The sequence below is a fragment of the Scomber japonicus genome, chromosome 10 (genome assembly GCF_027409825.1).
Source record: "Scomber japonicus isolate fScoJap1 chromosome 10, fScoJap1.pri, whole genome shotgun sequence".
Lineage (NCBI taxonomy): Eukaryota > Metazoa > Chordata > Actinopteri > Scombriformes > Scombridae > Scomber > Scomber japonicus.
In genome coordinates, this window is record NC_070587.1 from 1,301,268 (window position 1) to 1,327,084 (window position 25,817).

General features: G+C 43.4%; 1 protein-coding gene across 1 annotated transcript; it reads left to right on the forward strand.

Moving 5' to 3' along the window:
• The first annotated feature begins 954 nt into the window (after positions 1-954).
• On the forward strand, positions 955-25,265 carry si:dkey-256h2.1 (uncharacterized protein LOC337520 homolog). The gene is made up of 12 exons (XM_053327392.1): positions 955-1,574; positions 3,611-3,750; positions 4,646-4,821; positions 5,510-5,670; positions 8,126-8,266; positions 11,731-11,852; positions 13,217-13,385; positions 14,412-14,557; positions 17,961-18,088; positions 19,129-19,255; positions 22,043-22,176; positions 25,037-25,265. The coding sequence occupies exons 1-12, from the start codon at positions 1,105-1,107 to the stop codon at positions 25,160-25,162; spliced, it is 2,040 nt and encodes a 679-aa protein (XP_053183367.1). The 5' UTR covers positions 955-1,104; the 3' UTR covers positions 25,163-25,265.
• Positions 25,266-25,817: the final 552 nt, after the last annotated feature.

Below are 25,817 nucleotides of genomic sequence, written 5' to 3' on the forward strand. Positions count from 1 at the left end.
AGTTTGAAATACCGATGGAGACAACGGCGCGTCTTCTTTGATGCTGAGCCATGTGAGTCCTTTAACGCACCTTTTACGCACACGGAGCCTTTACGCGCAGCTGGAGTGGATGATGTGCGTCGATAATCGCCTCCAGGAATTAGCCTACACTGTGTGAGTCACATTTGCTGACTGTTGGTGTTATAATGGTTTTATAACTATTATGAGGTTTGTGTTCTGGGTTCATGGAGAGGTCATAGTGAGTTTGAGTTTCTGAGATACTGGGATGGATACAGTATGGCTCAGAGTGGTAGAAGGAAGGAAAGAAGAAAAAAAGAAAGGAGGAAGGAAAGAAAGAGGGAAGGAAGGAAAGGAGGAAGGATGGAAGGAGAAAGGGAGGAAGGAAGGAAAGGAGGGAAGAAGGAGGGAGGGAGGGAGGAAGGAAGGATGGAAGAAGGGAGGAAGAAGGAAGGAAAAGAGGAAAGAAAGAAGAAGGGAGGGAGGAAGGAAGGAAAGGAGGGAGGAAGGCGTGAAGGAATAATGAAGGAAAGGAGGGAGGAAGGAAGGATGGAAGAAGGGAGGAAAGGAGGAAGGAAGGAAGGAAGGAAGGAAAGGAGGGAGGAAGGTGTGAAGGAATAAGGAAGGAAAGGAGGGAGGAAGGCAGGAAGGAAGGAGGGTAGGAAGGAAGGAAAGGATGGAAGAAGGGAGGAAAGAAAGAGAGAAGGAAGGAAGGGAGGATAATACTTTAACTACATCAAGCAAATAACACGTAAGTATGATTTTTCATTCACGGTTTTTACTTGTAATGGAGTTGTTGGTTCTTCTACTTAATTAAATTATCTTAATGGATCTTCCACCACTTGCTGTTGACTGACATGAAAACCGAAACCAAAATTTAACTATTGGCGCTTTAATGCTTTTTGTCCCACTGGAGCCGCCGTAGCCGCTAGTACGGCCCGCCTCCTGCTCAAACACCTTGGGGTGCAGATTAGGAAGTGTGTAACCGCATTTAGTCGTAAAGCTTAACAGTGTCTCCAGCTCTGAATGAACACAAACTGAGTTAATATCAATGCACGGACTTTGCTTTTCGTGGTGAGTTCACGGTCACTCGCCGTCTGCCGGAAAATGGCACTGCTGCGTTCAAAGTCTTCGCTGCTGTGGTTCCTTATTGTTGTTGTGACGGCTCATGTGAGTGAAGCAGCGGAGACACCCAAGAAGAAGACTACACTGAGTCAAGATGAGGTGGTCTGGGTGTCTGAAGATGACACCTTCAGCTTCCGGTCAAAGAAAACCTCCAGTAAGAAGAATGTCGCTGCATTGCCAGAGCCTGGAGACCTTGCAGCTGCCTTCAGGGTCCCGACTCTTGATGGGGAGTTTATCTACCAACCCGGTGCTGTGAAGGGATCTCTGGTCATTCACGCCTTCACCAACAAGTCTGGGTTTCTGGAGTGCATGTGGAGCTCGGAGTCGTCCCTGTCCAGTTTAGTTGAGGAGCTGCCAGACAGTACTCAGGTGCTCTTTGTGTCTCTGGACGACTCTGCAGTCAGTGATGCTCTCTGGATGAGGGAGCAGCTGCAGAGGGCTGCCATGCACAGGTGAGCTCTGCAGAGAGGAGACCTGTTGTAAAGTTCATAATGTTTCAAATGTGTCTTAAAACAGCAGTCAAGTGTAAGAATTAACCCTTTATAGGACACTCATTGAATGGAAGGGAGGAAGGAAGGTAGGGGGGAGGAAAGAAAGAGAAGGAGGGAGGGAGGAAGGGAAGAAAGAAGGAAGGGAGGAAGAAGAATGGGGGATAGAGGAAGGAAAGTAGGAAGGGAGGAGAGAAGGAGGGAGGGAGGAAAGACAGATGGAAGGAAGGAAGGAAGGAAGGAGGAAGGAAAGAAGGAAGGGAGGAGAGAAGGAGGGAGGGAGGAAGGACAGATGGAAGGAAGAAAAGGAAGGAAGGACGGAGGAAATAAGGAACGAGGGAGGGAGAAAGGAAATGAGGAAGGGAAGAAAGAAGGCAGGGAGGAAGGAAAGGAAGGAAGGAAGGAAGGACAGAGGAAGGAAAGAAGGAAGGGAGGAGAGAAGGAGGGAGGGAGGAAGGGCAGATGGAAGGAAGGAAAGGAAGGAAGGACGGAGGAAATAAGGAACGAGGGAGGGAGAAAGGAAAAGAGGAAGGGAAGAAAGAAGGCAGGGAGGAAGGAAAGGAAGGAAGGAAGGAAGGAAGGACATTTTGGGATATTTACAGAAGTTACTAAATATAATTATTTGCCCAATAAAGAGTTAATACTACACTGCAGCTCCCAATGCAGGTATGCAGGATATGGCCAGCAGGACGATTTGAATACCTGCATTGGGAGCTGCAGTGTGCTGACTTTTCTCTTGACTAAGAGAAACTAATAAGTCTGCATGGAGCAAAAAAAAAAAGACTTGCTAGATAAAGTAACACATGATAGCAGTAAAAACAATGAGTAATAACTATAAAGTAAAAAATAAATTAAAACAGGCACAAAAAAATAAGAAAAAAGAAGTTTAAAAGATGTTGACAATACAAAAAGGGGACTTTAGGCTTATATAACACATTTCATACTGAAGGGGAATCCACAGTATTAAAAATAACATGAGTTCTGATTAAATATGAGTTTCAAAAACAACAAGAAGAGCAAAAGGTGAAATCATGTGAAGAGTATTGTGTGAGAAACAGCTGCAGACATGTGAAAGAGGAACAGGCACCAACCAAACATAGAAACATGACTGAGAAAGAGGAAGCAGCATTTATAGTGATGATTCAAAAACCTTTCCTATGAAATAGTGGTGTGTCTAAAAAAATCGATCCATCAATTAATATCGATTTTCTATTTAAAAATTCGATATCGATTCAAAATTGTGTGAATAGATTTTTTTTTCAGAGAGAATAGATGGAAGCATGAAATTTAAAATAATAATTATAATTTGAGAGTTTACAACTTTGTCTTGTATTTGAACTGACATGCTTATCCATCATCTCTATGGTTACATGATGACATCATCACTATGGTTACATGATGACATCATAATTCAAAATGACATGATTTAAAATGCCACTCTGGTCTTAAGGGTAAATACACATAGATGCTATCATGCTAGATCCCAGTGTTCCTTCCATCTGTCCTTCCTCCCTTTCTTCCTTCTGTCCGTCCTTCCTTCCTTCCTTCCTTCCTTCCATCTGTCCTTCGTCCCTTTCTTCCTTCTGTCCGTCCTTCCTTCCTTCTGTCCGTCCTTCCTTCCTTCCTTCCTTCCTTCCCCCCTTCCTTCTTTCCTCTTTCCTTCTTTCCTTCCTTCCTCCCTCCGACTTTCCTCTCTTCCTTCTCTTCTTTCCTCCCTCCCTCCTTTCCTTCCTTCCTTCCCTCTTTCCTTCCTCCTTTCCTTCCTTCTTCCTCCCTTCCATCCTTCCTTCCTTCTTTCTTTCCTTCCTTCCTTCCTTCCTTCCTCCTTTCCTCCCTTCTTCCTCCCTTCCTCCCTTCCTTCCTTCCTTCCTTCCCCCCTTCCTTCTTTTCTTTCCTCCCTCCGTCCTTTCCTCCCTCCCTCCTTTCCTAAGCAAAATGACTGTAAACCACGGCCTCTTGTGGCTTATGTCTCAATTAACCGAGCTGCTCTTTTCTTGCAGTAAGAAGGAGGTTCTGTCCAGGCTGCACTTCTCTCCCGTGCCGGTCTTCTCTCTGGGTAACTGGATCCCCAGTATGCTCTACTACTGGGGCTGCGCGGGACACAACTGTGGCCTCTCCCAGGCTGTCTTCACCTCAGAGGGTAAGAGACAGCAGAGTAGGTGTTGCAGATGTAAAGAAGTAGCTCTGTGTGTTTTTACCATTTAGTGCAGCAGCTCTGACTCAGTTGCCGAGACTCTCATACATGCATTCATCACCTCACGTCTGGACTATTGCAATGCTATCTTGTATGAGATCCCCAATAAAACACTGGACAGGCTCCAACACGTCCAAAACTCAGCTGCCAGGGATCTCACTCGAACTAAACCCTGGCAGCACATCACCCAAGGAAGGAAAGACAGGCAAAAGGAAGGAGGGAAGGAATGACCCAAGGAAGAAAGGTAGGAAGGATAGAATGAAGGAAGGAAGGACAGATGGAAGAAAGGAAGGAAATAAGAAGGGAAGGAAGGAAAGACGGGTAAATGGAAGGAAGGAAGGAAGGAAGGACCCAAGGAATAAAGGTAGGAAGGATAGAATGAAGAAAGGAAGGTAGGAAGGAAGGACAGATGGAAGAAAGGAAGGAAGGATAGAATGAAGGAAGGAAGGAAGGAAGGACAGATGGAAGAAAGGAAGGAAATAAGAAGGGAAAGAAGGAAAGACAGGCAAAAAGAAGGAGGGAAGGAAGGACCCAAGGAAGAAAGGTAGGAAGGATAGAATGAAGAAAGGAAGAAAGGAAGGTAGGAAGGACAGATGGAAGGAAGGAAGGAAGGAAGGAAGGAAGGAAAAGAAGGAAAGTGGGCCGGACTGCACCCATCGGTGGGCCGGGTTCTGGCCCACGGGCCTCATGTTTGACACCCCTGATCTACAGTCATAGAGGACTAAAGTAACACTACAACCAAAGATACTGTATTATAGCAGAATCAGTGAAATTAAAGCCCCTCTAGACATCATCGCTCTGTGATTTTCTTTTTTTAATGTTCCTTTTTTCTTCCCGGCAGGATGGAAGATGCCCGTGATCATCAAGAGACTCGATGCCAGATACGATTGGCTGATGGGGCGATGGACTCAGGGGTCGTATCAGCTGATCGATGCAGGAAATGGGTGTGAGCCGTCCCCCTCGGTGGCGGGTGCTGTGGCCTGGGTGTCTGAGGGCAACTGCTCTTCCTTCACTAAGGTTCATGTTCATGTCACTTCTGCCATAATTCAATAAGTCTTGCAGGTAGGGCGTCGATATCATGATATGAGAAGAATTAGGATATGGTAATAATATGATATAGTAGAAGTGTCTTTTCCTGGTTTTAAAGGCAAGGCAAGGCAGTTTTATTTATATAGCACATTTCATACACAATGGTAACTCAATGTACTTTACATAAAACAGAAAAACATGTAATTTGAGAAACATTAAAACATACAATTAACCCCCCCCCCCCCCCCCCATAATAAAAACAAAGTACAGAAAAATAGAAAGAGAGAAATAAAATGATTGCAGCATAAATAATAAATTAGCTTTAAAATCATTAAAAGGACCCATAGACCTAATACAAGCTTCAATTCTACCAATCCATTTCTATCAATTCAAGGCACATACTAGGGAGGAAGGAAAGGATGTAAGGAGGGATGGAGGAAGGGAAAGAGGAAGAAAGTAAGGAGAGAAGGAAGAGAGGAAGGAAGGAAGCAAGCAAGGAAGGATGTAAGGAAGTGAGGAAAGAAAGAGAGAAGGAGGGGAAGAACGAAGGAAAAATTAAAGAAAGAGGAAGGAAGGAAGGAAAGAAGGAACAGTCAAAAGAGAGACGGGTTCAATTTGACCCGGAGGACGATACGAGGGTTAAATATAAATTCCTCCCTGATGTTTTTTATCTCAGGTGCAGAACATGGCCAAATCCAACGCCTCCGGTGTCCTCGTCTACGCCCTCCCCGGTAACCCGATCCAGGATATGAACTGCGTCGGGGGGGAGTGTTACCACCAGCTGAACATCCCCGCCGCCATGGTGCACCTGGAGGCTTCGGTCGCCCAGGCGCTCCGGTAAGACCGGCTCACCACGAGGATTAAAAGCCTCCTCACTCAGATATTAAGTTAAAGATGGCTTCCTAAATGTCACATGAACACTGCAGAGTAAGATTATTATTTCCTGAAATGCATCAAGGCCAGATGATGAGATGATGAGATAAAGAATATATAATTAAATAATTTGACTTGACACATTACAGTGGTGAAGGAAGGAAGGAAGGAAAGGAGGGAGTAAGGAAGGATGGAAGGAAGGAAGTTAGGAAGGAAGGAAGGAAAGGAGGGAGTAAGGAAGGAAGGAAGGAAGGAAGGAAGGAAGGAAAGGAGGGAAGTTAGGAAGGAAGGAAGGATGGAAGGAAGGAAGGAAGTTAGGAAGGAAGGAAAGGAGGGAGTAAGGAAGGATGGAAGGAAGGAAGGAAGTTAGGAAGGAAGGAAAGGAGGGAGTATGGAAGGAAGGAAGGAAAGAAAGGAGGGAGCAAGGAAGGATGGAAGGAAGGAAAGGAGGGAGTAAGGAAGGATGGAAGGAAGGAAGGAAAGGAGGGAGTAAGGAAGGATGGAAGGAAGGAAAGGAGGGAGTAAGGAAGGATGGAAGGAAGGAAGTTAGGAAGGAAGGAAGGAAAGGAGGGAGTAAGGAAGGAAGGAAGGAAAGGAGGGAGTAAGGAAGGAAGGAAGGAAGGAAAGGAGGGAGTAAGGAAGGATGGATGGAAGGAAGTTAGGAAGGAAGGAAGGAAAGGAGGGAGTAAGGAAGGAAGGAAGGAAGGAAGTTAGGAAGGAAAGAAAGGAAGGCGTAAGGAAAGATGGAAGGAAAGGAGGGAGTAAGGAAGGATGGAAGGAAGGAAGTTAGGAAGGAAGGAAGGAAAGAAAGGAAGGAGTAAGGAAGGATGGAAGGAAAGGAGGGAGTAAGGAAGGAAGCCTCCTCTCTCATATATACTACATATATATATATATATATATATATATATATATGTAGTAGATTAACTGTTCTCTTTAAAAGTTACAAGATTGTTTCCTAACTGTCACATGAACACTGCAGAGTAAGAATATTATTTCCTGAAATGCAGGCTAAAAACCTACTTTTTTAGGATGGCTTTTAACACCCAGTAGTATGACACTTTTATCTTATTTTATCTTATTTTATCTTATTTTATCTTATTCGATTTTGTTGTATTTTATTGCTTTCACTGTTATTTTATTGTTTTTAATTGTTTTTATTTATTCCTCTCTTTATTTATTACCTGCTGTAAAGCACTTTGGTACACCGGAAGGACTGTTGTAAAGGGCTGTATGAATAAAGTACATTTACATTTACAATTGATAAAAAGAACCAAATTATAATAAAAAGAAAACAAAATACAGGAATTAATAAATAAATAATAAATAATTATTATTTTATTTTTTTAAGTATATTTTTTTTGGCTTTTTGCCTTTAATGGACAGGTTAGTAGAGATAGACAGGAAACAGGAGGCAGAGAGGGGGCAATGAGACGCAGGATAGGACTACTCGGTGCGGGATTCGATCCGGGGTCGCCTGCAGCGAGGACTGTAGCCTCTACACATGGGGCGGGTGCTCTACCATGTGTAGAAAACTCCGCCACATAATTAAATAATTTGACTTTTTGGTAGTAATTGAAATAAAAAGTAGAAACTAATAGAGCTAAAATTTAAAAAAGATGATTATTTTTACTACACTACTAGGAATAACGAGGTCATAATTAAACTTGAAAAGAAAAAAAATTAAAAATTAAAAGTTAAAATAGAAAGAAAGAGAGAAAGAAAACAAAAAGCTAGACTAAAATAGATCATAAAATATGAGAGTGCAGCATAAAATAATGATTTGCATTAAAATTACTATTAATTAGTGCAAATGAAAGATTAAAAGTGGTTTTAAAAGAGCTCTCAGTCATCAGCACATGAAAAGAGAAATGTTGAAGGAAGTAAGGAAAGACAGACAAAAGGAAGGAGGGAAGAAAGGTAGGAAAGAGAGACAGAAGGACAGATGGAAGGAACGGAGGAAGGGAGGAACGAACGAAGAAAGGAAAACAGGAAGGTAGGAAGGACAGATGGCAGGAATGAAGGAAAGAAGGAAGGAAAAAAGGAAGGTAGGAAGGACAGATGGCAGGAAGGAAGGAAAGAAGGAAGGAAAAAAGGAAGGTAGGAAGGACAGATGGCAGGAAGGAAGGAAAGAAGGAAGGAAAAAAGGAAGGTAGGAAGGACAGATGGCAGGAAGGAAGGAAGGAAAAAAGGAAGGTAGGAAGGACAGATGGCAGGAATGACGGAAAGAAGGAAGGAAAACAGGAAGGTAGGAAGGACAGATGGCAGGAAGGAAGGAAAGAAGGAAGGAAAAAAGGAAGGTGGGAAGGACAGATGGAAGGAATGGAAAAAAGGAAGGTAGGGAGGAAGGACAGAAGGAAGGATTTAATTGAAGTCTGTCATGTTTCCCTTCTCATATATGTGTCTCTTTTTTGCTCTGTAGCTTTGGGCAGCTGGTGAACGTCTCCTTCCAGATCACCCCGTCCCCGAGCTTCTTCATCGGTATCGACCAGCAGGGGGCGCTGGCAGAGATGGGATGGTTCCTGTACCCCTCGTTCAGCTTCATTAACTGGCAGGCTCAGTGGTGAGGACACAGATGGGGGGGGGGGGTCACTGTAGCATGATGGTCCCAGATGGGGGGTCGCTGTAGCATGATGGTCCCATGTTACAGCAGCTCTGAGACCAGCTGAGCTTTACTAAGACATTACTATTACCCATTACCCATTATCCATTTGCTATTAGCTATTAGCTATTAGCTATTAGCTGTTACCTATTACCTGTTACCTGTTACCTATTAGCTATTACCTATTAGCTATTAGCTATTACCATTACCTGTTACCTATTAACTATTACCTATTAGCTATTACCTATTACCTATTAGCTATTACCTATTACCTATTAGCTATTAGCTATGAGCTGTTACCTATTAGCTATTACCATTACCTGTTACCTATTAACTATTACTTATTAGCTATTACCTATTACCTGTTACCTATTAGCTATTACCTATTACCTATTAGCTATTAGCTATGAGCTGTTACCTATTAGCTATTACCTATTACCTGTTACCTGTTACCTATTACCTGTTACCTGTTACCTATTACCTATTACCTATTAGCTATTACCTATTACCTATTACCTGTTACCTATTACCTGTTACCTATTAGCTGTTACCTATTAGCTATTACCTATTAGCTATTAGCTATTACCTGTTACCTATTAGCTATTAGCTATTACCTGTTAGCTATTACCTATTAGCTATTAGCTATGAGCTGTTACCTATTACCTGTTACCTGTTACCTATTAGCTATTACCTATTAGCTATTACCTATTACCTATTAGCTATTAGCTGTTACCTATTAGCTATTAGCTGTTACCTATTAGCTGTTACCTATTAGCTATTACCTATTACCTATTAGCTGTTACCTATTCGCTGTTACCTATTACCTATTAGCTATTACCTATTACCTATTAGCTATTACCTATTAGCTATTACCTATTACCTATTAGCTATTAGCTGTTACCTATTAGCTATTAGCTATTACCTATTAGCTGTTACCTATTAGCTGTTACCTATTAGCTATTACCTATTACCTATTAGCTGTTACCTATTCGCTGTTACCTATTACCTATTAGCTATTACCTATTACCTATTACCTGTTACCTATTACCTATTAGCTGTTGCAGGATTGTATTAAATTGTACATCAGCTGGTTTCTCAGAGCACGTTATGATAAACATCAGCACTATTTCATTTGTAGTGTGTTGTTCCCTTTTTCACTTCTCCTTGGCACACTGGTATTATGTGTTTACGCACACTGGCAGTATAAAATGTTCCTTTTCCCACCGTGCTGGGTTTGTGGAGTGGATGTGAAACTCGGTCCTGAGCAGAGGAGGACAGAGTACACAGCTTCCTTACTTGAGTAAAAGTACAGATCCTACAGATTGCTAAATTTTACTCAAGTACAAGTAAAAGTACTACGGTCAGATGTCTACTTGAGTAAAAGTACTACGGTCAGATGTCTACTTGAGTAAAAGTACTACGGTCAGATGTCTACTTAAGTAAAAGTACTACAGTCAGATGTCTACTTGAGTAAAAGTACTACGGTCAGATGTCTACTTGAGTAAAAGTACTACGGTCAGATGTCTACTTGAGTAAAAGTACTACGGTCAGATGTCTACTAGAGTAAAAGTACTACGGTCAGATGTCTACTGAAGTAAAAGTACTACGGTCAGATGTCTACTTCAGTAAAAGTACTACGGTCAGATGTCTACTTCAGTAAAAGTACTACGGTCAGATGTCTACTTCAGTAAAAGTACTACGGTCAGATGTCTACTTGAGTAAAAGTACTACGGTCAGATGTCTACTGAAGTAAAAGTACTACGGTCAGATGTCTACTTGAGTAAAAGTACTACGGTCAGATGTCTACTTAAGTAAAAGTACTGAAGTACTTGTTTTTAAAAGTACTTGAGTATCAAGAGTACAAGAGTACATTTTCTAAATATTGCATTTATTAGAGCAACAGAGCTGCAGTCGAGCTGGTGGCGACCGGCGGGGATTCCCTGCAGGAAGTAATGAGGGGAAGTCCAGCAGCGTCTGAATGTCTGAATGTTAAAATACTAAAAGTAAGAACTGGAGGCAAAAATCAGTGTGATGCCAAAAACTGTACAAACAACAACTGGAACAATGTCAGAAATGCATTTCAATTTTTTTGATCACTATGAACCCTACTGTTTCTATTTAAGATGTATATTTGCATTTGTCAGCGTATGTATGACCGAAACTTTCACTCCACCAACACAGCTGTCAGCAAGACTACTCCAAAAAGTAGTCTTCTCTAAAAAGTCCTTTTAGCAATTATCACTCCCGTCAGGTGGGCACGGACCACAGTTCTTCGTTACAGATGATTTTATTACAACCACCACCATCGAACTCGCTTGCTGCACCCCTGAGGGGATGAGTCCACCATGCGACAAAACATTTATTTTTCTTCTTCTTCTTGGAGTGTTACAACAAAACAAAATCTTGGCGTGAAGTGTCACATCAAACTAAGTCCATCACTCAACACAGAATAGACATTATTTCCTCTTAGGCTGAAGTGTTGAATAAAGAAATTAAATATGCATAAAAATGAACAGTGTTAAATAAAATATTCTACAAAACATAAAATGACAACATAAATAATATTTATGGCAGTTAACCCTTTATAGGACACTCATTGAAAGGAAGGGAGGAAGGACGGACGGAGGAAGGAAAGGAAGGAAGGAAGGTAGGGGGGAGGAAAGAAAGAGAGAAGGAGGGAGGGAGGAAGGGAAGAAAGAAGGAAGGAAGAAGAAAGGGGGATGGAGGAAGGAAAGGAAGGAAGGAAGGTAGGGGGGAGGAAAGAAAGAGAGAAGGAGGGAGGGAGGAAGGGAAGAAAGAAGGAAGGAAGAAGAAAGGGGGATGGAGGAAGGAAAGGAAGGAAGGAAGGTAGGGGGGAGGAAAGAAAGAGAGAAGGAGGGAGGGAGGTAGGGAAGAAAGAAGGAAGGAAGAAGAAAGGGGGATGGAGGAAGGAAAGAAGGAAGGGAGGAGAGAAGGAGGGAGGAAGAACAGATGGAAGCAAGGAAAGAAAGGAAGGAAGGATGGAAGAAGGAAAGAAGGAAGGGAGAAGAGAAGGAGGGAGGGAGGAAGGACAGATGGAAGGAAGTAAAGGAAGGAAGGACGGAGGAAATAAGGAACGAGGGAGGGAGAAAGGAAAAGAGGAAGGGAAGAAAGAAGGCAGGGAGGAAGGAAAGGAAGGAAGGAAGGAAGGAAGGATATTTTGAGATATTTACAGAAGTTACCAAATATAATTATTTGCCCAATAAAGGGTTAAAAGCAACAAATCTAACATTGTCTGATGCTACAGAATCTTACATTTAGTATAATCTGCATCGCTTCTTCATGGCGATAAAAACTGCAGATGCACATTTGCAGCATTTGACAGATTAAGAACAAAGCTAGTGCATGTGAAAAGTATTTATTTTCTCTTTATTTGAGACTTTGACTCTGTTTTTTTTTTTTTTTAGGTTTGATTTCTACGGAGAACTCTGGACCAAACTTCATAATCCTGCCAAAGTTGTTTCTGTCTTTGATAAAGTTCAGATGCAGGGGGACAAAGGAGCGGTGGCTACTGTCGACCTGCCGTTAGGTAACTTTATGGTTTTAATGGAGAAGCTTCAAAAACTGACTTTCCACTAACGTCCAGGGAGATTACATTGTTTTGGAGGTTTGCAGCGTCTGTTTTGACTGTTCCTTCTTTCCTTCCTTCCTTCCTCCCTTCTTTCCTCCCTTCTTTCCTTTCCTCACTTCCTTCCTCCCTCCCTCCTTTCCTTCTTTCTTCCTTCCTTCCTTACTCTCTCCTTTCCTTCCTTCTTTCCTCCCGTCCTCCCTTCCTCTTTTCCTTTCTCCCTCCCTCCCCCCTTCCTTCTTTCCTTCTTCCATCCCTCCTACCTTCCTTCCTTCCTTCCTTCCTTCCTTCTTTCCTCTGTCCTTCCTTCCTTCCTCCCGTCCTTCTTTCCTTTGCTCCCTCCCTCCTTTGCTTCCTTCCTTCCTGCCTTCCTTACGCCCTCCTTTTCTTCCTTTTTCCTCCCTTCCTTCTTTCCTCCCGTCCTCCCTTCCTCTTTTCCTTTCTCCCTCCCTCCCTCCCTCCTTCCTTCTTCCCTCCCTCCTACCTTCCTTCTTTCCTCTGTCCTTCCTTCCTTCCTATCCTTCCTCCCTTCCTTCCTCCCTCCTTTCCTTCCTTTCTTCCTTCCCTCCTTCCTTCCTTCCTCCCTCCTTTCCTTTCTTCTTCCTCCCTTCTTTTCCCCCCTTCCCTCCTTCCTCCTTTCCTCTCTTTCTTCCTTCCTTCCTTCCTTCCTTGACTCGAGGACAACAGGAGGTTAAGGAAAACTGTCCCAATATAGTTTTTCAATAGCATGATTCCTTCCTTCTTTCCTTCCTTCCTCCCTCCTTCCTTCCTTCCTTCCTCCTCCCTTTCCTTTCTTTCTCCTCCCTTCTTTTCCTCCCTTCTTCCTCCATCCATCCTTCCTCCTTCCTCTCTTCCTTCCTCCCTTCCTTCCTTGACTCGAGGACAACAGGAGGTTAAGGAAAAGTGTCCCAATATAGTTTTTCAATAGCATGAGAACATGATGAAGAAGGAAGGAAGGAAAGGAGGGAGGGAGGGAGGAAGGAAGAAGAAGGAAGGAGGAAAGGAAGAAAGGAAGGAAAGGAGGGAGGAAGGAAGGGAGGAAAGGAAAGAAGGAAGGTGGGAGGGAGGATTGAAGGAAGGGAGAGGGAGGGAGAAAGGAAAAGAGGAAGGGAGGGAAGAAGGAAGAGAGGAAGGTAGGGAAGGAAAGAAGGACAGAAGAACAGAAGGAAGGAAGAAAGGGGGATGGAAGAAGGAAGGGAGAAAGTGAGGGAGGAAAGAAGGAACAGTCAAAACAGACGGGGTCAATTTGGCCCGGGAGGACGACAGGAAGGTTAAGTAATAAAACAGAGATCAGCCATGTTGAGGTGCATCATGTCTCTCTACAGGCGTGGAGGACTTTAACTCCCTGGAGCTGGACGCGTCCCTGTCGTGTCCCAGCAGGAGAGACTGGTCCTGCGCTCCGTGGGATCACACGGTGCAGCTGTTCGTCTGCTGCGATCATCTCAGTCCGTACTGCAACATGGAGCTGGGACGATGGATCACCGCCTTCCGCAGGTAAGAGGGAGACGTGGCACGAGTACACGAGTCATAGGCGCCGATTTATGTTTTTGCCCGTGGGTGCCCAAATTAAATAAATACCATCATATAAAGATCATATAATTCTGACTATATAGGGGTGCTCACTGCTTCTGAACATCTGATTTTACAAATGTATTTGTTTTCTAATTCATGATATATAGTCTATTTTGATATAGTCTATTTTCTCTCTCTCTCTCTCTCTCTCTCTCTCTCTCTCTCTCTCTCCCTCTCTCTCTCTCTCTCTCTCTCTGTCTCTATCTCTCTCTCTCCCTCTCTCTCTCCCTCTCTCTCACTCATTTTTAGCCGTTGATAAGCAATAACCAATTTGATCTCATGTGGGCCGGATCGTTAAAAAGATGGAGGGAAGGAAGGAAGGAAGAAGGGAAGGAAGTAAGGAAAGACAGACAAAAGGAAAGAGGGAAGAAAGGTAGGAAAGAGAGACAGAAGGACAGATGGAAGAAACCGAAGAAGGAAGGAAGGAACGAATGAAGAAAGGAAAACAGGAAGGTAGGAAGGACAGATGGCAGGAAGGCATGAGGCGGAGTCATGGACGGAAGTATGGGCGGGGCCAACGGCGGAGCGGGGAGGTTGCTATGGTTACGAGGGCTGGAACTCAAGGACATTGGTCAATCAACCTGTCAATCAGGATGTAGCCACGCCCTAATGCATACCCTGCTTTATCGTCACATATAAAATCAGGGAGGCCAAAATGTCCCAAATGAACATCATACTGCATTGAAGAAGGCTTTAAACTAGCGATTGAGACCATAAACACATTTTGAAAACGTTTACTGAGGTTAGAAATCAAGTGAGAAGTTGGTGAATTCTCCATTGACTTGTATAGAGACGGTCGCCCCCTGGTGGCCTTTTGATAGAATGCAGCTCTAAGTTACTTCCTGGTTGGCTTCTTTTCAGAGGACTGGAACTCCCCGCCTGGAATCAACTGAATAATTCAATGTTTTGTGTGTGTGTGTGTGTGTGTGTGTGTGCTTTTTTTGGTAGAGGTATCGGGCGCTGGCTGACAGATGTGTCCCCTCTCCTCCCCCTGCTGGACGGCAACAAATGCACCTTCACCATGAAGACGGTGCCTTGGGCGAAGCCGTGGATCGTCTCCCTCAACCTCAGATTCAGTCTCAGCAATCAGACGGGTACAAACTGTGTTACCCCTCCTGTTGTGCTCTAGTCAAGGAAGGAAGAGAGGGAGGAAGAAGGAAGGAAAGGAGGGAGGGAGGGAGGGAGGAAGGAAGGGAAGGAGGAAGAAGGAAGGAAAGGAGGGAGGAAGGAAGGAAGGAGGGAGGAAGGAAAAGAGGGAGGAAGGAAGGGAGGAAGAAGGAAGGAAAGGAGGGAGGGCGGGAGGAAGGAAGGAAGGGAAGGAGGAAGAAGGAAGGAAAGGAGGGAGGGAGGAAGGGAGGAAGGAAAGAGGGAAAGGAGGGACGGAGGGAGGGAAGGAGGAAGGAAGGAAGGAAAGGAGGGAGGAAGGAAGAAGGAAGGAAGGGAGGGAGGAAGGGAAGGAGGAAGGAAGGAAGGAAAGGAGGGAGGAAGGAAGAAGGAAGGAAGGGAGGGAGGGAGAGAGGGAGGGAGGAAGACGGAAGGAAGGAAGTGAGGGAGGGAGGGAGGAAGAAGGAAGGAAAGGAGGGAGGGAGGGAGGAAGGGAAGGGAGGAACAAGGAAGGAAAGGAGGGAGGGAGGGAGGGAGGAAGGAAGGAAGGAAGGGAAGGAGGAACAAGGAAGAAGGAAGGGAGGAAAGGAGGGAGGAAGGAAGGAAGGAAAGAAGGGAGGAAGAAGGAAGGAAAGGAGGGAGGAAGGAAGGAAGGAAGGAAAAGAGGGAGGGAGGGGGGAAGGAAGGAAAGGAGGGAGGAAGGAAGGGAGGAAGGAAGGGAGGAAGAAGGAAGGGAGGGAGGGAGGAAGGAAGGAAGACAGGAAAGAAGGAAGGAAGGAAGGAGGGAAGAAAAAGGTCGGGTGAAGGAAAGGAAGGAAGGACAGAAGGAAGGAAAGAAGGGAGGAAAGAAGGAACAGTCAAAACAGATGGGGTCAATTTGACCCGGGAGGAAACAGGAGAGTTAACTGTGAAGCCTGTTTGTGGGGAAAAGAGCCGATATACTGAGAGGATGCTTTCAAACGGAGGTTAAATATAAATATAAAAAAAAGATAAAAGATTATAAAAGTGTGGAAACAGCACAATAATGATCCAGGAACAACAAACTCTCAGATTTACTGTGTGTCTGTGAATCTGTTGCCCCGGTGCATGCTGGGAAGGATTCTCAACACACCTACCTCCTTGTAACTGCAGTCACATGATCAGTAATTACCAGTCATATGAACGCTGAGCACGTTAGATTGAGTTAGTTAAGCTGCATGTGAAGAACAGAGCACTGCTGCATGGTGGGGTTGCTTAAGACTCAGTCATTTCAAATTGATGTTAAAGTTTGGTTTTCACTTCTAAGTTGAAGTTAAGGGTCTATAGAACAACTTTGGTCCGAGTGTCAAACACACAGATAAAAAAAAGACCTCCAGGGGGCGCTGCAAAATATGTAAACTGCTATAACTTCTGATTGGATTATCCAATTTTAACATATGAGGTATGTATGGATTCAGAATTAAAATGAGAAACTTTTATGTATGTCAAGCATTTGGTGACCAGATTAAAAATAATTACACTTTTAGCCCAATTTATTAAATGGACACAAGCGAAATGATGCTTTTTTAAAAGCTGGTATTTTACATACATAAAAGTTTCTCCTTTTAATTCTGAATCCATACATACCTCATATGTTAAAATTGGATAATCAAATCAGAAGTTATAGGAGTTTACATATTTTGCAGCGCCCCCTGGAGGTCTTTTTTTTTTATCTGTGTGTTTGACACTCGGACCAAAATTGTTCTATAGACCCTTAACTTCACCTTAGAAGGGAAAACCAAACATTAACATCAATTTGAAATGACTGAGACAAAATACCCATGCACAAAATCGCACTAGCATGGACATAATGAGATTTACAGACTTTTTTTGTCTCAATGAAACAAAGAATTTCAATTTTTCAGGCTCTTTATGTCCAAAAACTTTATTAAAAAGGTTCTCAATTGAATTTCCAGAAAATGCAAAATACTGTATATTAATATTACAATCAATATAAAGTAATATATATATATATATATATACCATGATAGGTGATTTTATACAGATTACAGCTATCAGTAGAACTCAAATAATAATATCATCATCATCCCAGAACATTGCTCGTCCATTTTCCGTCATCTTTGAAAAGCAGAGAACAGGAAGCTCACAGCGAGAAGGAACGGTGCGTTTGTGGTTTTGTGGTTATTGGAAGAGATTCTCTGGAAAGGAGAACGGAGCTTTTAGTGCCGAGAAACTCAGATTCCTCGTTAGTATGACGGAGAAGGAATAAACAGAAGAAGCCTGTTAGTTAGTTTGGATTATTAGCAATAACCAATTATCTTCTTTTTGTCCATTGAGACTTTTTGTCATGTGCTGTAGATTTTTATAATTTAGTTTGGCTCTTTGGCCGCATCATTTTGACAATGTTTGACTCATTGTCAGTCACAAAAACCTACCAAGAAATTTACCAAAGTGTTTGTATTTACTTGTTAAATGTCAGGAAATAATAATGTGCAAACTTTTTCAACAAATTTGAATATCATAGACAAGATTTTTAGTCATCTAATCTGTGTGACATCCAACATTTAGTGATATAGGAGATGAAAATCTGATCTGAACGGAAGTCTCATTTTAGTAGTTTAACAAGCACATGATTGACTGTTTAATCATTTATTTAATGATGATAAAAATAACAATATTTATGATTTATTTTAATTATTTATTGTAAAAAAAAGAAAGAATATAACATTGCAATTATTAAATAAGTGGAACAATGTCATTTTTGCAGTTGAAAATGTAATATTGTTTAGTGTTTTATGTATTTATGTATTTATTTGATAGGGACGACGCTCAGAGAAGAGACAAAGACGGACAAGATGCTATAAATAAGCCAGAGTTAGCGGTGTGTGTCGGGAGCGTACCTATGTTCCCCGGGTCCTATGTTCCCCGATCGCGGCTAACTCGGTTGCTAGCTCGGCTGCTAATTCGGCTGCTAGCTCGGCGGCTAATTCGGTTGCTAGCTCAGCGGCTAACTCGGTTGCTAACTCGGCGGCTAGCTCGGCGGCTAACTTGGCGGCTAACTCAGTTGCTAACTCAGCGGCTAACTCAGCTAACTGGCTAACTGTATATGGGATCATCCCTATGTTCCCTGGTCACATACAAAGCGGGGAACATAGGGATTATCCCGTGTGTGTGCTAGTAAAACTGCAACTAAAAATGATTTTCATTATAAATTAAAATTATTTGATATATTGATTTATCTGTTTGGGTCACATAATGTCAGAAAATGGTGAAAAACACAAATCACAATGTCTCAAATTGCTGCTATTCATTCAGTTCAGCTCAGTTATCACGTTCAATCACATTTTATTCACAGTTTGTCGTGATGTTATGTTTTCAGGTATCTATAACTTACTCTGTCTGGTCCGATCACAGGTAACCACGGCGACGACAAGCTCCACCCCTTCAGAGTGACGACACTGTACAGCGGAGGAACCTTCGACAAAAACTACAACAAGCATTACCAGCCAATCAAGTTCTCCATCCCGGCATCAACCAAAAAGGCAACAGATCAGACTCAGATCAGACCAGACATTTACGTTTCTGTCCTCCTTCTCCACCGAGCTGGAGCCAGTGCGGGTTCGGAGCTAGTGCTAGAGCCAGTGCTAGAGCCAGTGCTCAGTTGGTGCTAATCCAAGAACCTCTTACTATACCAACCTGTTGCTTTTCCACCAGTAAGGAGCCACGCGATTACGTCACTGTATAACGTAGCCAGCGCCTTTGAAGCACTTCCATGATTCACCAGTGAGAGGCAGCAACATGGCGCAAGGCATGTTGCCTGCCGGAAATGAAGAAGAAGAAGAAGAAGAAGTAGACAACGACAGCTCTGGCAAAAAAATGATAAAAATCAACAAATCTTTAACCCTCTGTAAATGCCACGCTAGTCAGCTAATGAACGTTAGCCCCGCTAGCCAGTTAATAAACGTTAACCCCAGTAGCCAGCTAATAAATGTTAACCCCGCTAGCCAGTTAATAAACATTAACCCCGCTAGCCAGCTAATAAATGTTAACCCCGCTAGCCAGTTAATAAACGTTAACCCCACTAGCCAGCTAATAAATGTTAACCCCGCTAGCCAGTTAATAAATGTTTACCCCACTAGCCAGCTAATAAACGTTAACCCCGCTAGCCAGTTAATAAATGTTAACCCCACTAGCCAGCTAATAAACGTTAACCCCACTAGCCAGTTAATAAACGTTAACCCCACTAGCCAGCTAATAAACGTTAACCCCTGCTTGCTAGCCGGCTAATAAACGTTAGCCCCACTAGCCGGCTAATAAACGTTAACCCTGCTAGCCGGCTAATAAACGTTAGCCCCGCCCCCAGTCCACTGACGTAATCGGTTCTTGCTTTAGACCAGTAAAGAGTTGGTGCTTGCTCTGGCTCCCGTTCTGAGGCTCGGGGCTGGAGCTTTGGAAGTGGAAAGGCAAAGAACCGGTGCTTAGTCTAGTCAGGCTCTGGCTCCGAACCAGCACCAGCTCCAGCTTGGTGGAAAAGGGGTATTTGTGCGGGCGTGTTGAGCAGCTGTGTGCGTTTGGTTTCCAGGTGGAGCTCTACGCCGTCATCACGGGCCACGGCAGCGACGAGTACGGCTGCGGGGAGTTTTGTGTCACCTCGCACCACTTCCTGTTCAACTCGGTTCATAACAACACGCTCATATTTGATACTGCAGGTGAGGAGCGAGCGCTTTTTAAATATTTACCTACCCAATTGCTTTGTAATTCTACTGTTAAAGTTAAATTTTTCAGTTTTCTGAGTATTTTAACCCTTAAACCCTTCCTTCCTTCCTTCCTCAGATCTAAGTTCAGCTGTTAGGGTAAATGTTCCCTCCTTCTGTCCTTTCTTCCTTCCTTCATCTGTCCGTCCTTCCTTCCTTCCTTCCTTCCTCAGATCTAAGTTCAGCTGTTAGGGTAAATGTTCCCTCCTTCTGTCCTTTCTTCCTTCCTTCATCCCTCCTTCCTTTCCTTCCTTCTTCCTCCCTTGCTTCCCTTCCTTCCTCCCTCCTTCCTTCTTCCTCCCTTCTTCCTCCCTTGCTTCCCTTCCTTCCTCCTTTCCTTCCTTCTTCCCTCCTTCCCTTCCTTCTTTCCTTCTTCCCTCCTTCCCTTCCTTCCTTCCTTCCGTCCTTACTTTAGGTGCAAATGACATAACTAGTAAGGCCTGTTTAAGGGTTAAGGACTTCTCATCCAAAAAAGTTGAGTTGATATGAATGAGAAAGTCCTTAAAGTGCTCAGACTCAACATTTAAGTGACTGGAGGAGGAAGGGAGTAAAGGAAAGAAGGCAGGGAGGGGGGAAGGAAGGAAGGAAGGAAGGAGAGAGAAAGTAAGGAACGACAGAAGGAAGAAAGGGGGATGGAGGACGGAAAGAAGGAAGGGAGGAAAGGAAAGGAAATAAGGGAGGAAGGAAGGAAGGAAGGATGGAGGAAAGACGTAAGGAAGGAAGGTAGGAGGGAGGGAGGGAGGAAAGAAGGTAGGAGGGAGGGAGGAAAGAAGGACAGAGGAAAGAAGGAAGGAAGTAAGGACAGAGGAAAGAAGGTAGGGGGGAGGAAGGACAAAAGAAGGAAGAAAGTGAGATGGAGGAAGGGAAGAAAGAGAAGAAGGAGAGAAGGAGAGAGGAAGCACAGATGGAAGGAAGGAAGGAAAGAAGGAACAGTCAAAACAGATGGGTCAATTTGACCCGTGAGCACGACAGGAAGGTTAAAAAGTAAAAAGGATCTTGTGTGATATGTAATATGCTTCATCTTCAGATCAATTTTTAGTAAATTTGCAATAAAAATGTCAATTTTTAAAGTTTAATGTTCAAAGTGACGAGTTGAGCCTCAAGTTTAACCCTTTATAGGACACTCATTGAAAGGAAGGAAGGAAGGATGGATGGATGAAAGGAAGGAAGGAAGGAAGGAAGGAGGAAGGAAGGAAAGGAAGGAAGGATGGAGGAAAGAAAGAAGGAAGGAAGGGAGGAGAGAGGGAGGGAGGAAGAACAGATGGAAGTAAGGAAAGGCAGGAAGGACGGAGGAAGGAAAGAAAGAAGGAAGGGAGGAGAGAAGGAGGTAGGGAGGGAGGAAGGACAGATGGAAGGGAGGAGAGAAGGAGGTAGGGAGGGAGGAAGGACAGATGGAAGGGAGGAGAGAAGGAGGTAGGGAGGGAGGACAGATGGAAGGAAGGAAAGGAAGGAAGGACGGAGGGAGAAAGGAAAAGAGGAAGGGAAGAACGAAGGCAGGGAGGAAGGAAGGAAGGAAAGAAGGAAGGAAGGATATTTTGGGATAGTTACAGAAGTTACCAAATATAATTATTTGCCCAATAAAGGGTTAACCCTGAACTTCTCTGTTGGCTCTTTCCTCTTCTTGTTTCTACACAGGGCTGCAACTCATGATTATTCTCATTATAGAGTCATCTTTCATTTATTTGTTCAGTAAATTAAAGTTTAGTTTTTTTTAAAGTCAGAATAGTTTGCTTGTTTTATTCAGTTTCTATTAATTTAATATAAAACAGATAAAAGCAGCAGATATATTTTATTAATGTACCTTTGCTTGATAATTGACTTTTAATTAATTATCAAAAGTGTTGTTAATTAATTTCCCTCCTTTTTTCTGATTTGTCTATTTTCTCTGACATTCACCCTCAATTAGCTTGAGTTAAAAACCTGCAGTGCTTTGAAGCCTGAGGACAGGGCGGACTAATTAAAGGGGTCAGGAAGGGAGGGAGGAAGAAGGAAGGAAAGGAGGAAGGAAAGAAGGAAGGAAAGGAGGGAGGAAGGCAGTGCTTTGAAGCCTGAGGACAGGGCGGACTAATTAAAGGGGTCACTTCTTGTACTTGACTCATCAGGGACAGCTCTGGGCTGTGCCATGCGGGTAAGGAGGGAGGAAGGGAGGGAGGGAGGGAGGGAGGAAGAAGAAAGGAAGGAAAGGAGGGAGGAAGGAACGAAGGGAGGAAGGAAGGAAGGAAGGAGGGAGAAAGGAAGGGAGGAAAAAGGAGGAAAGGAGGGAGGAAGGAAGGAAGGGAGGAAGAAGAAGGCAAGGAAAGGAGGGAGGAAGTAAGGAAGGGAGGAAAGGAGGGAGAAAGGGAGGAAGGAGGAAGGAAGGAAGGGAGGAAGAAGGAAGGAAAGGAGGAAAGGAGGGAGGAAGGAAGGAAGGGAGGGAGGAAGAAGGAAGGAGGGAGGAAGGGAGGAAGGAAGGGAAGGAGGAAGAAGGAAGAAGAAGGAAGGAGGGAGGAAGGAAGGGAGGAAGAAGGAAGGAAAGGAGGGAGGGAGGGAGGAAGGAAGGAAGGAAGGGAAGGAGGAAGAAGGAAAGGAGGAAGGAAGGAAGGAAGGGAAGGAGGGAGGAAGGAAGAAGGAAGGAAAGGAAGGAGGAAAGGAGGGAGGAAGGCAGTGCTTTGAAGCCTGAGGACAGGGAGGACTAATTAAAGGGGTCATTTCTTGTACTTGACTGTCATATATGTCGTATATTTTTTTGGGTTGACTCATCAGGGACGGCTCTGGGCTGTGCCATGCGGGTAAAAGAGGGCGCGGTGCCAAACGAACACGGCACGTGGCTGTATGGACGAGGAGGCTGGTGTGATGGACTGCAGGTCAACCCCTGGAGGGTCGACATCACCAAACAGGTCTGTCCCTCAAACCCTGCAGCATGTTATTCACAATAACTGTTGTTTAAGGCAAGGCAGGTTTATTTATATAGCGCATTTCATACACAATGGCAACTCAATGTGCTTTACATAAAACAGAAACATTAAAACATACAATAACCCCCCCCCCACACACACACACACACACACACACACACAGAAAAATAGAAAGAGAGAAATAAAATGCTAGAATAGAGCATTAAATATAAGATTGCAGCATAAAATAATAATTAGCTTTAAAATCATTAAAAGGACATAGAGTGCAAATGAAAGATTAAAATGTAAAGTGCTTTAAAAGAGCTCAATCATAAGCTCAGGAGAAGAGAAATGTTTTTAACCTGGATTTAAAAATGATTTCAGTTCTGCTGGTAGTTTGTTCCAGTTGTGTAAAAGCTGCTTCATCATGTTTAGTTTGAACTCTGGGCTCAACTATCTGACCTGAGTCAGTAGATCTCAGAGCTCTGGGCTCAACTATCTGACCTGAGTCAGTAGATCTCAGAGCTCTGGGCTCAACTATCTGACCTGAGTCAGTAGATCTCAGAGCTCTACTGGGTTTATATTCTACTAACATGTCATTCATGTATTCTGGACCTAAACCATTCAGTGATTTGTAGACCAGTAGCAGAACTTTTAAGGCTGCACTAATCCTTATCTATATATTAACAACAATTTAAAATGGATATATGATGCTTTTGTGATTTTTTTGTTATTTACAAGTAGGGTTGCACAGGGTTACAAGTAGGCACCAATCAGGTGTTTGTGGAGACCAAAACAGAGCTAAAAGAAGAGTGGTAATGATGACAATAGAAAAATAAACCTCCACCCTTCACCACTTGTGCCACTTCCTGTTTTCAGTGTTTTTCTGCTTTTTTTTAAATGATCAGATCATGATGCAAATTAATTTTTATCTAACACACATACTCAGGGTTATTCAGGGTTAGTCAGGAAACATTTATAGCCCGTTAAGTCTCTGTTCCTTCAGTAGAATTACAAGAACATGTTGCAGTGCACTCAGAGTCACACTTGAAGTAAAACGTTTGAGTGAAGTAAGCCTGTTAGAATTAAGGAGCGCCTAATTATTCTGAAGTGAGTTATTGACCATAAAGGCTCCTGATATAATCATGTTTCTGGCCGCAGCGCTCTGGTGTTCTCAGCGATCATGTGCAGCAACAGTCTGGAGTTTAGATTTCCTCGAGGATTTAATGATCAAATACACAAATACTCACTGGACATAATAAAGACAGATTCTTGTGTTTTTACTGATTACTGCTATATCATTTTAGTTTTAGAGAGACCCAACATTCCCACATGAGACACAGTGGAGAGAAAAAACTCCCTTTTAACAGGAAGTAACCTCAGAACCAGACTCAGAGTGGGAGAACATCTGCCTCGACCGGTTGGAGTTGAGAGGAGAGAGAGGAAGGATAGAGGAGAGAGAGGAAGGAAGAGGAGAGACAGGAAGGAGAGGAGAGAGAGGAAGGAGAGGAGAGAGAGAAGAAGGAGAGGAGAGAGAGGAAGGAGAGGAGAGAGAGGAAGGAGAGAGAGAGAGAGAGAGAGAGAGAGAGGAAAGAGAGGAGAGAGAGAGGAAGAGGAGAGAGAGAGAGAGGAAGGAGAGAGAGAGAGAGAGAGAGGAAGGAGAGGAGAGAGAGGAAGGAGAAGAGAGAGGGAGAGAGGAGAGAGAGAGAGGAAGGAGAGGAGAGGAGAGAGAGGAAGGAGGGAGAGGAGAGAGAGGAAGGAGAGGAGAGAGAGGAAGAGAGAGGAGAGAGGAAGGAGAGGAGAGAGAGAGGAAGGAGAGGAGAGAGAAGCACATTGAAGGTCCAGGACTGGAATCTGTCATCTGGACGTCTCCAGGCCCAGATTACCTGTGAGACCAGAAAGCACAGACAACTCCGGGGAAGAAGTTTAGCTTATTGAATGCATTAATAGAACATGAATGTTAATGGATATAGATGGATGGATAGAGAGAGAGAGGGAGAGAGGAGGAGAGAGGATAGATGGATGGATAGAGAGAGAGAGGGAGGAGGAGAGAGGAGCTCAGTGCATCATGGGAGTCCCCCGGCAATCTAAGCCTATAGCAGCATAAGCTAAGAGCTCAAAGAGTCCTAAATTTAACATTTAACATACTTAATATGAGATTCATGTTTCTTCTCTAATCAGTCGACTAATTTACATTCATGATCTGTATAGATAATAATTGTTATAATAAGTAATATCAGGAAAAGATTACATGGCCAGTTTATTTAGTCAACCAAAAACAAGTCTAAACATTTGAATGGATAGGGTCTGATAAATGCTTTTTGTGATTTCCTGTTAAATTGTCAGATATCTGTGTTTAAACGTGGCTAAAAGTCCAAAAAGGTGAAAAGGAGGTGAATTCATGGTGGCGTCAGATTATTCACTCATACCTACAAATGGCAATCCGCTCTGTAGCCTTGGTTGCTAAGGTGGTTGCTAAGGTTTTTCAATGAGCTGTTCACGTTTTCCATTTGCATATTTTGCATCTTCGTCAGGTAAAACTATGAATAACATCACAAATCCTCCTTTTCCACCGAGCTGGAGCCAGTGCTGGTTCGGAGCTAGTGACCAGCAAAGAGTTGGTGCTTGCTCTGGCTCCCATTCTGAGGCTCGGGGCTGGAGCTTTGGCGGTGGAAAAGCAAATAACCGGTGCTTAGTCTAGTCAGGCTCTGGCTCCGAACCAGCACCAGCACCAGCTCCAGCTTGGTGGAAAAGGGGTAAAAGATTTCTGTGAGATAAAAACATTACTTATTTAGATTTCATGGAGTGTTTATTAACAAGATGCGGATTCTTCTTCTTCTTCTTCTTCTTCTTCTTCTTTCAGTTGGACTTGAGCGGGTTTGACTCCAACACCGTCGTCTACTTCGGCTTGTTCGACGGTCAGGATCCTAATCCATCTCAGCAGCCCGGAAACATCATCATGTCTTCTTTTCTTGTCTTTTACAAATGAAGTCTCTCTCTGTGATGTGAATGCTTAATGAAGGAATGAATGCATGAATTCATGATACACACTGAATGTGCAATCAAATCAAGAGATTAAATGTATATTTTCCTACCGCTTTCTCTGACTACTATCATTACTTCTTGCAGCCACGTAGACAGGAAGTAGCGGTTAGTCATCAGAGGCGGACAGAGTACACAGCTTCCTTACTTGAGTAAAAGTACAGATACCCCTTGCTAAATTTTACTCAAGTAAAAATACTACAGTCAGATGTCTACTTAAGTAAAAGTACTGAAGTACAAGAGTACATTTTCTAAATATTGCATTACTACTGCCACAGTGCTTCCATTTATGTATAGAAATGTCCTCGATGGAGTTATGACAAATGTTAATGTTAATACCTTGGAGAAGAGAGAAGGAAGGAAAGGAGGGAGTAAGGAAGGATGGAAGGAAGGAAGGAAGGAAGGAAAGGAGGGAGGGAGAATGTAAAAGGAATTGAAAGTAAAATCAAGTCATTTTCATCCCGGGCCGAGATGGACCTGCTGCGTCTTCTTCCATTGTTTCCTCCATGGTTTCCTTCCTTCCTTACACCCTTCCTTCTCTCCTTACTTTCCTCCATGGTTTCCTTCCTTCCTTCCACCCTTCCTTCTCTCCTTACTTTCCT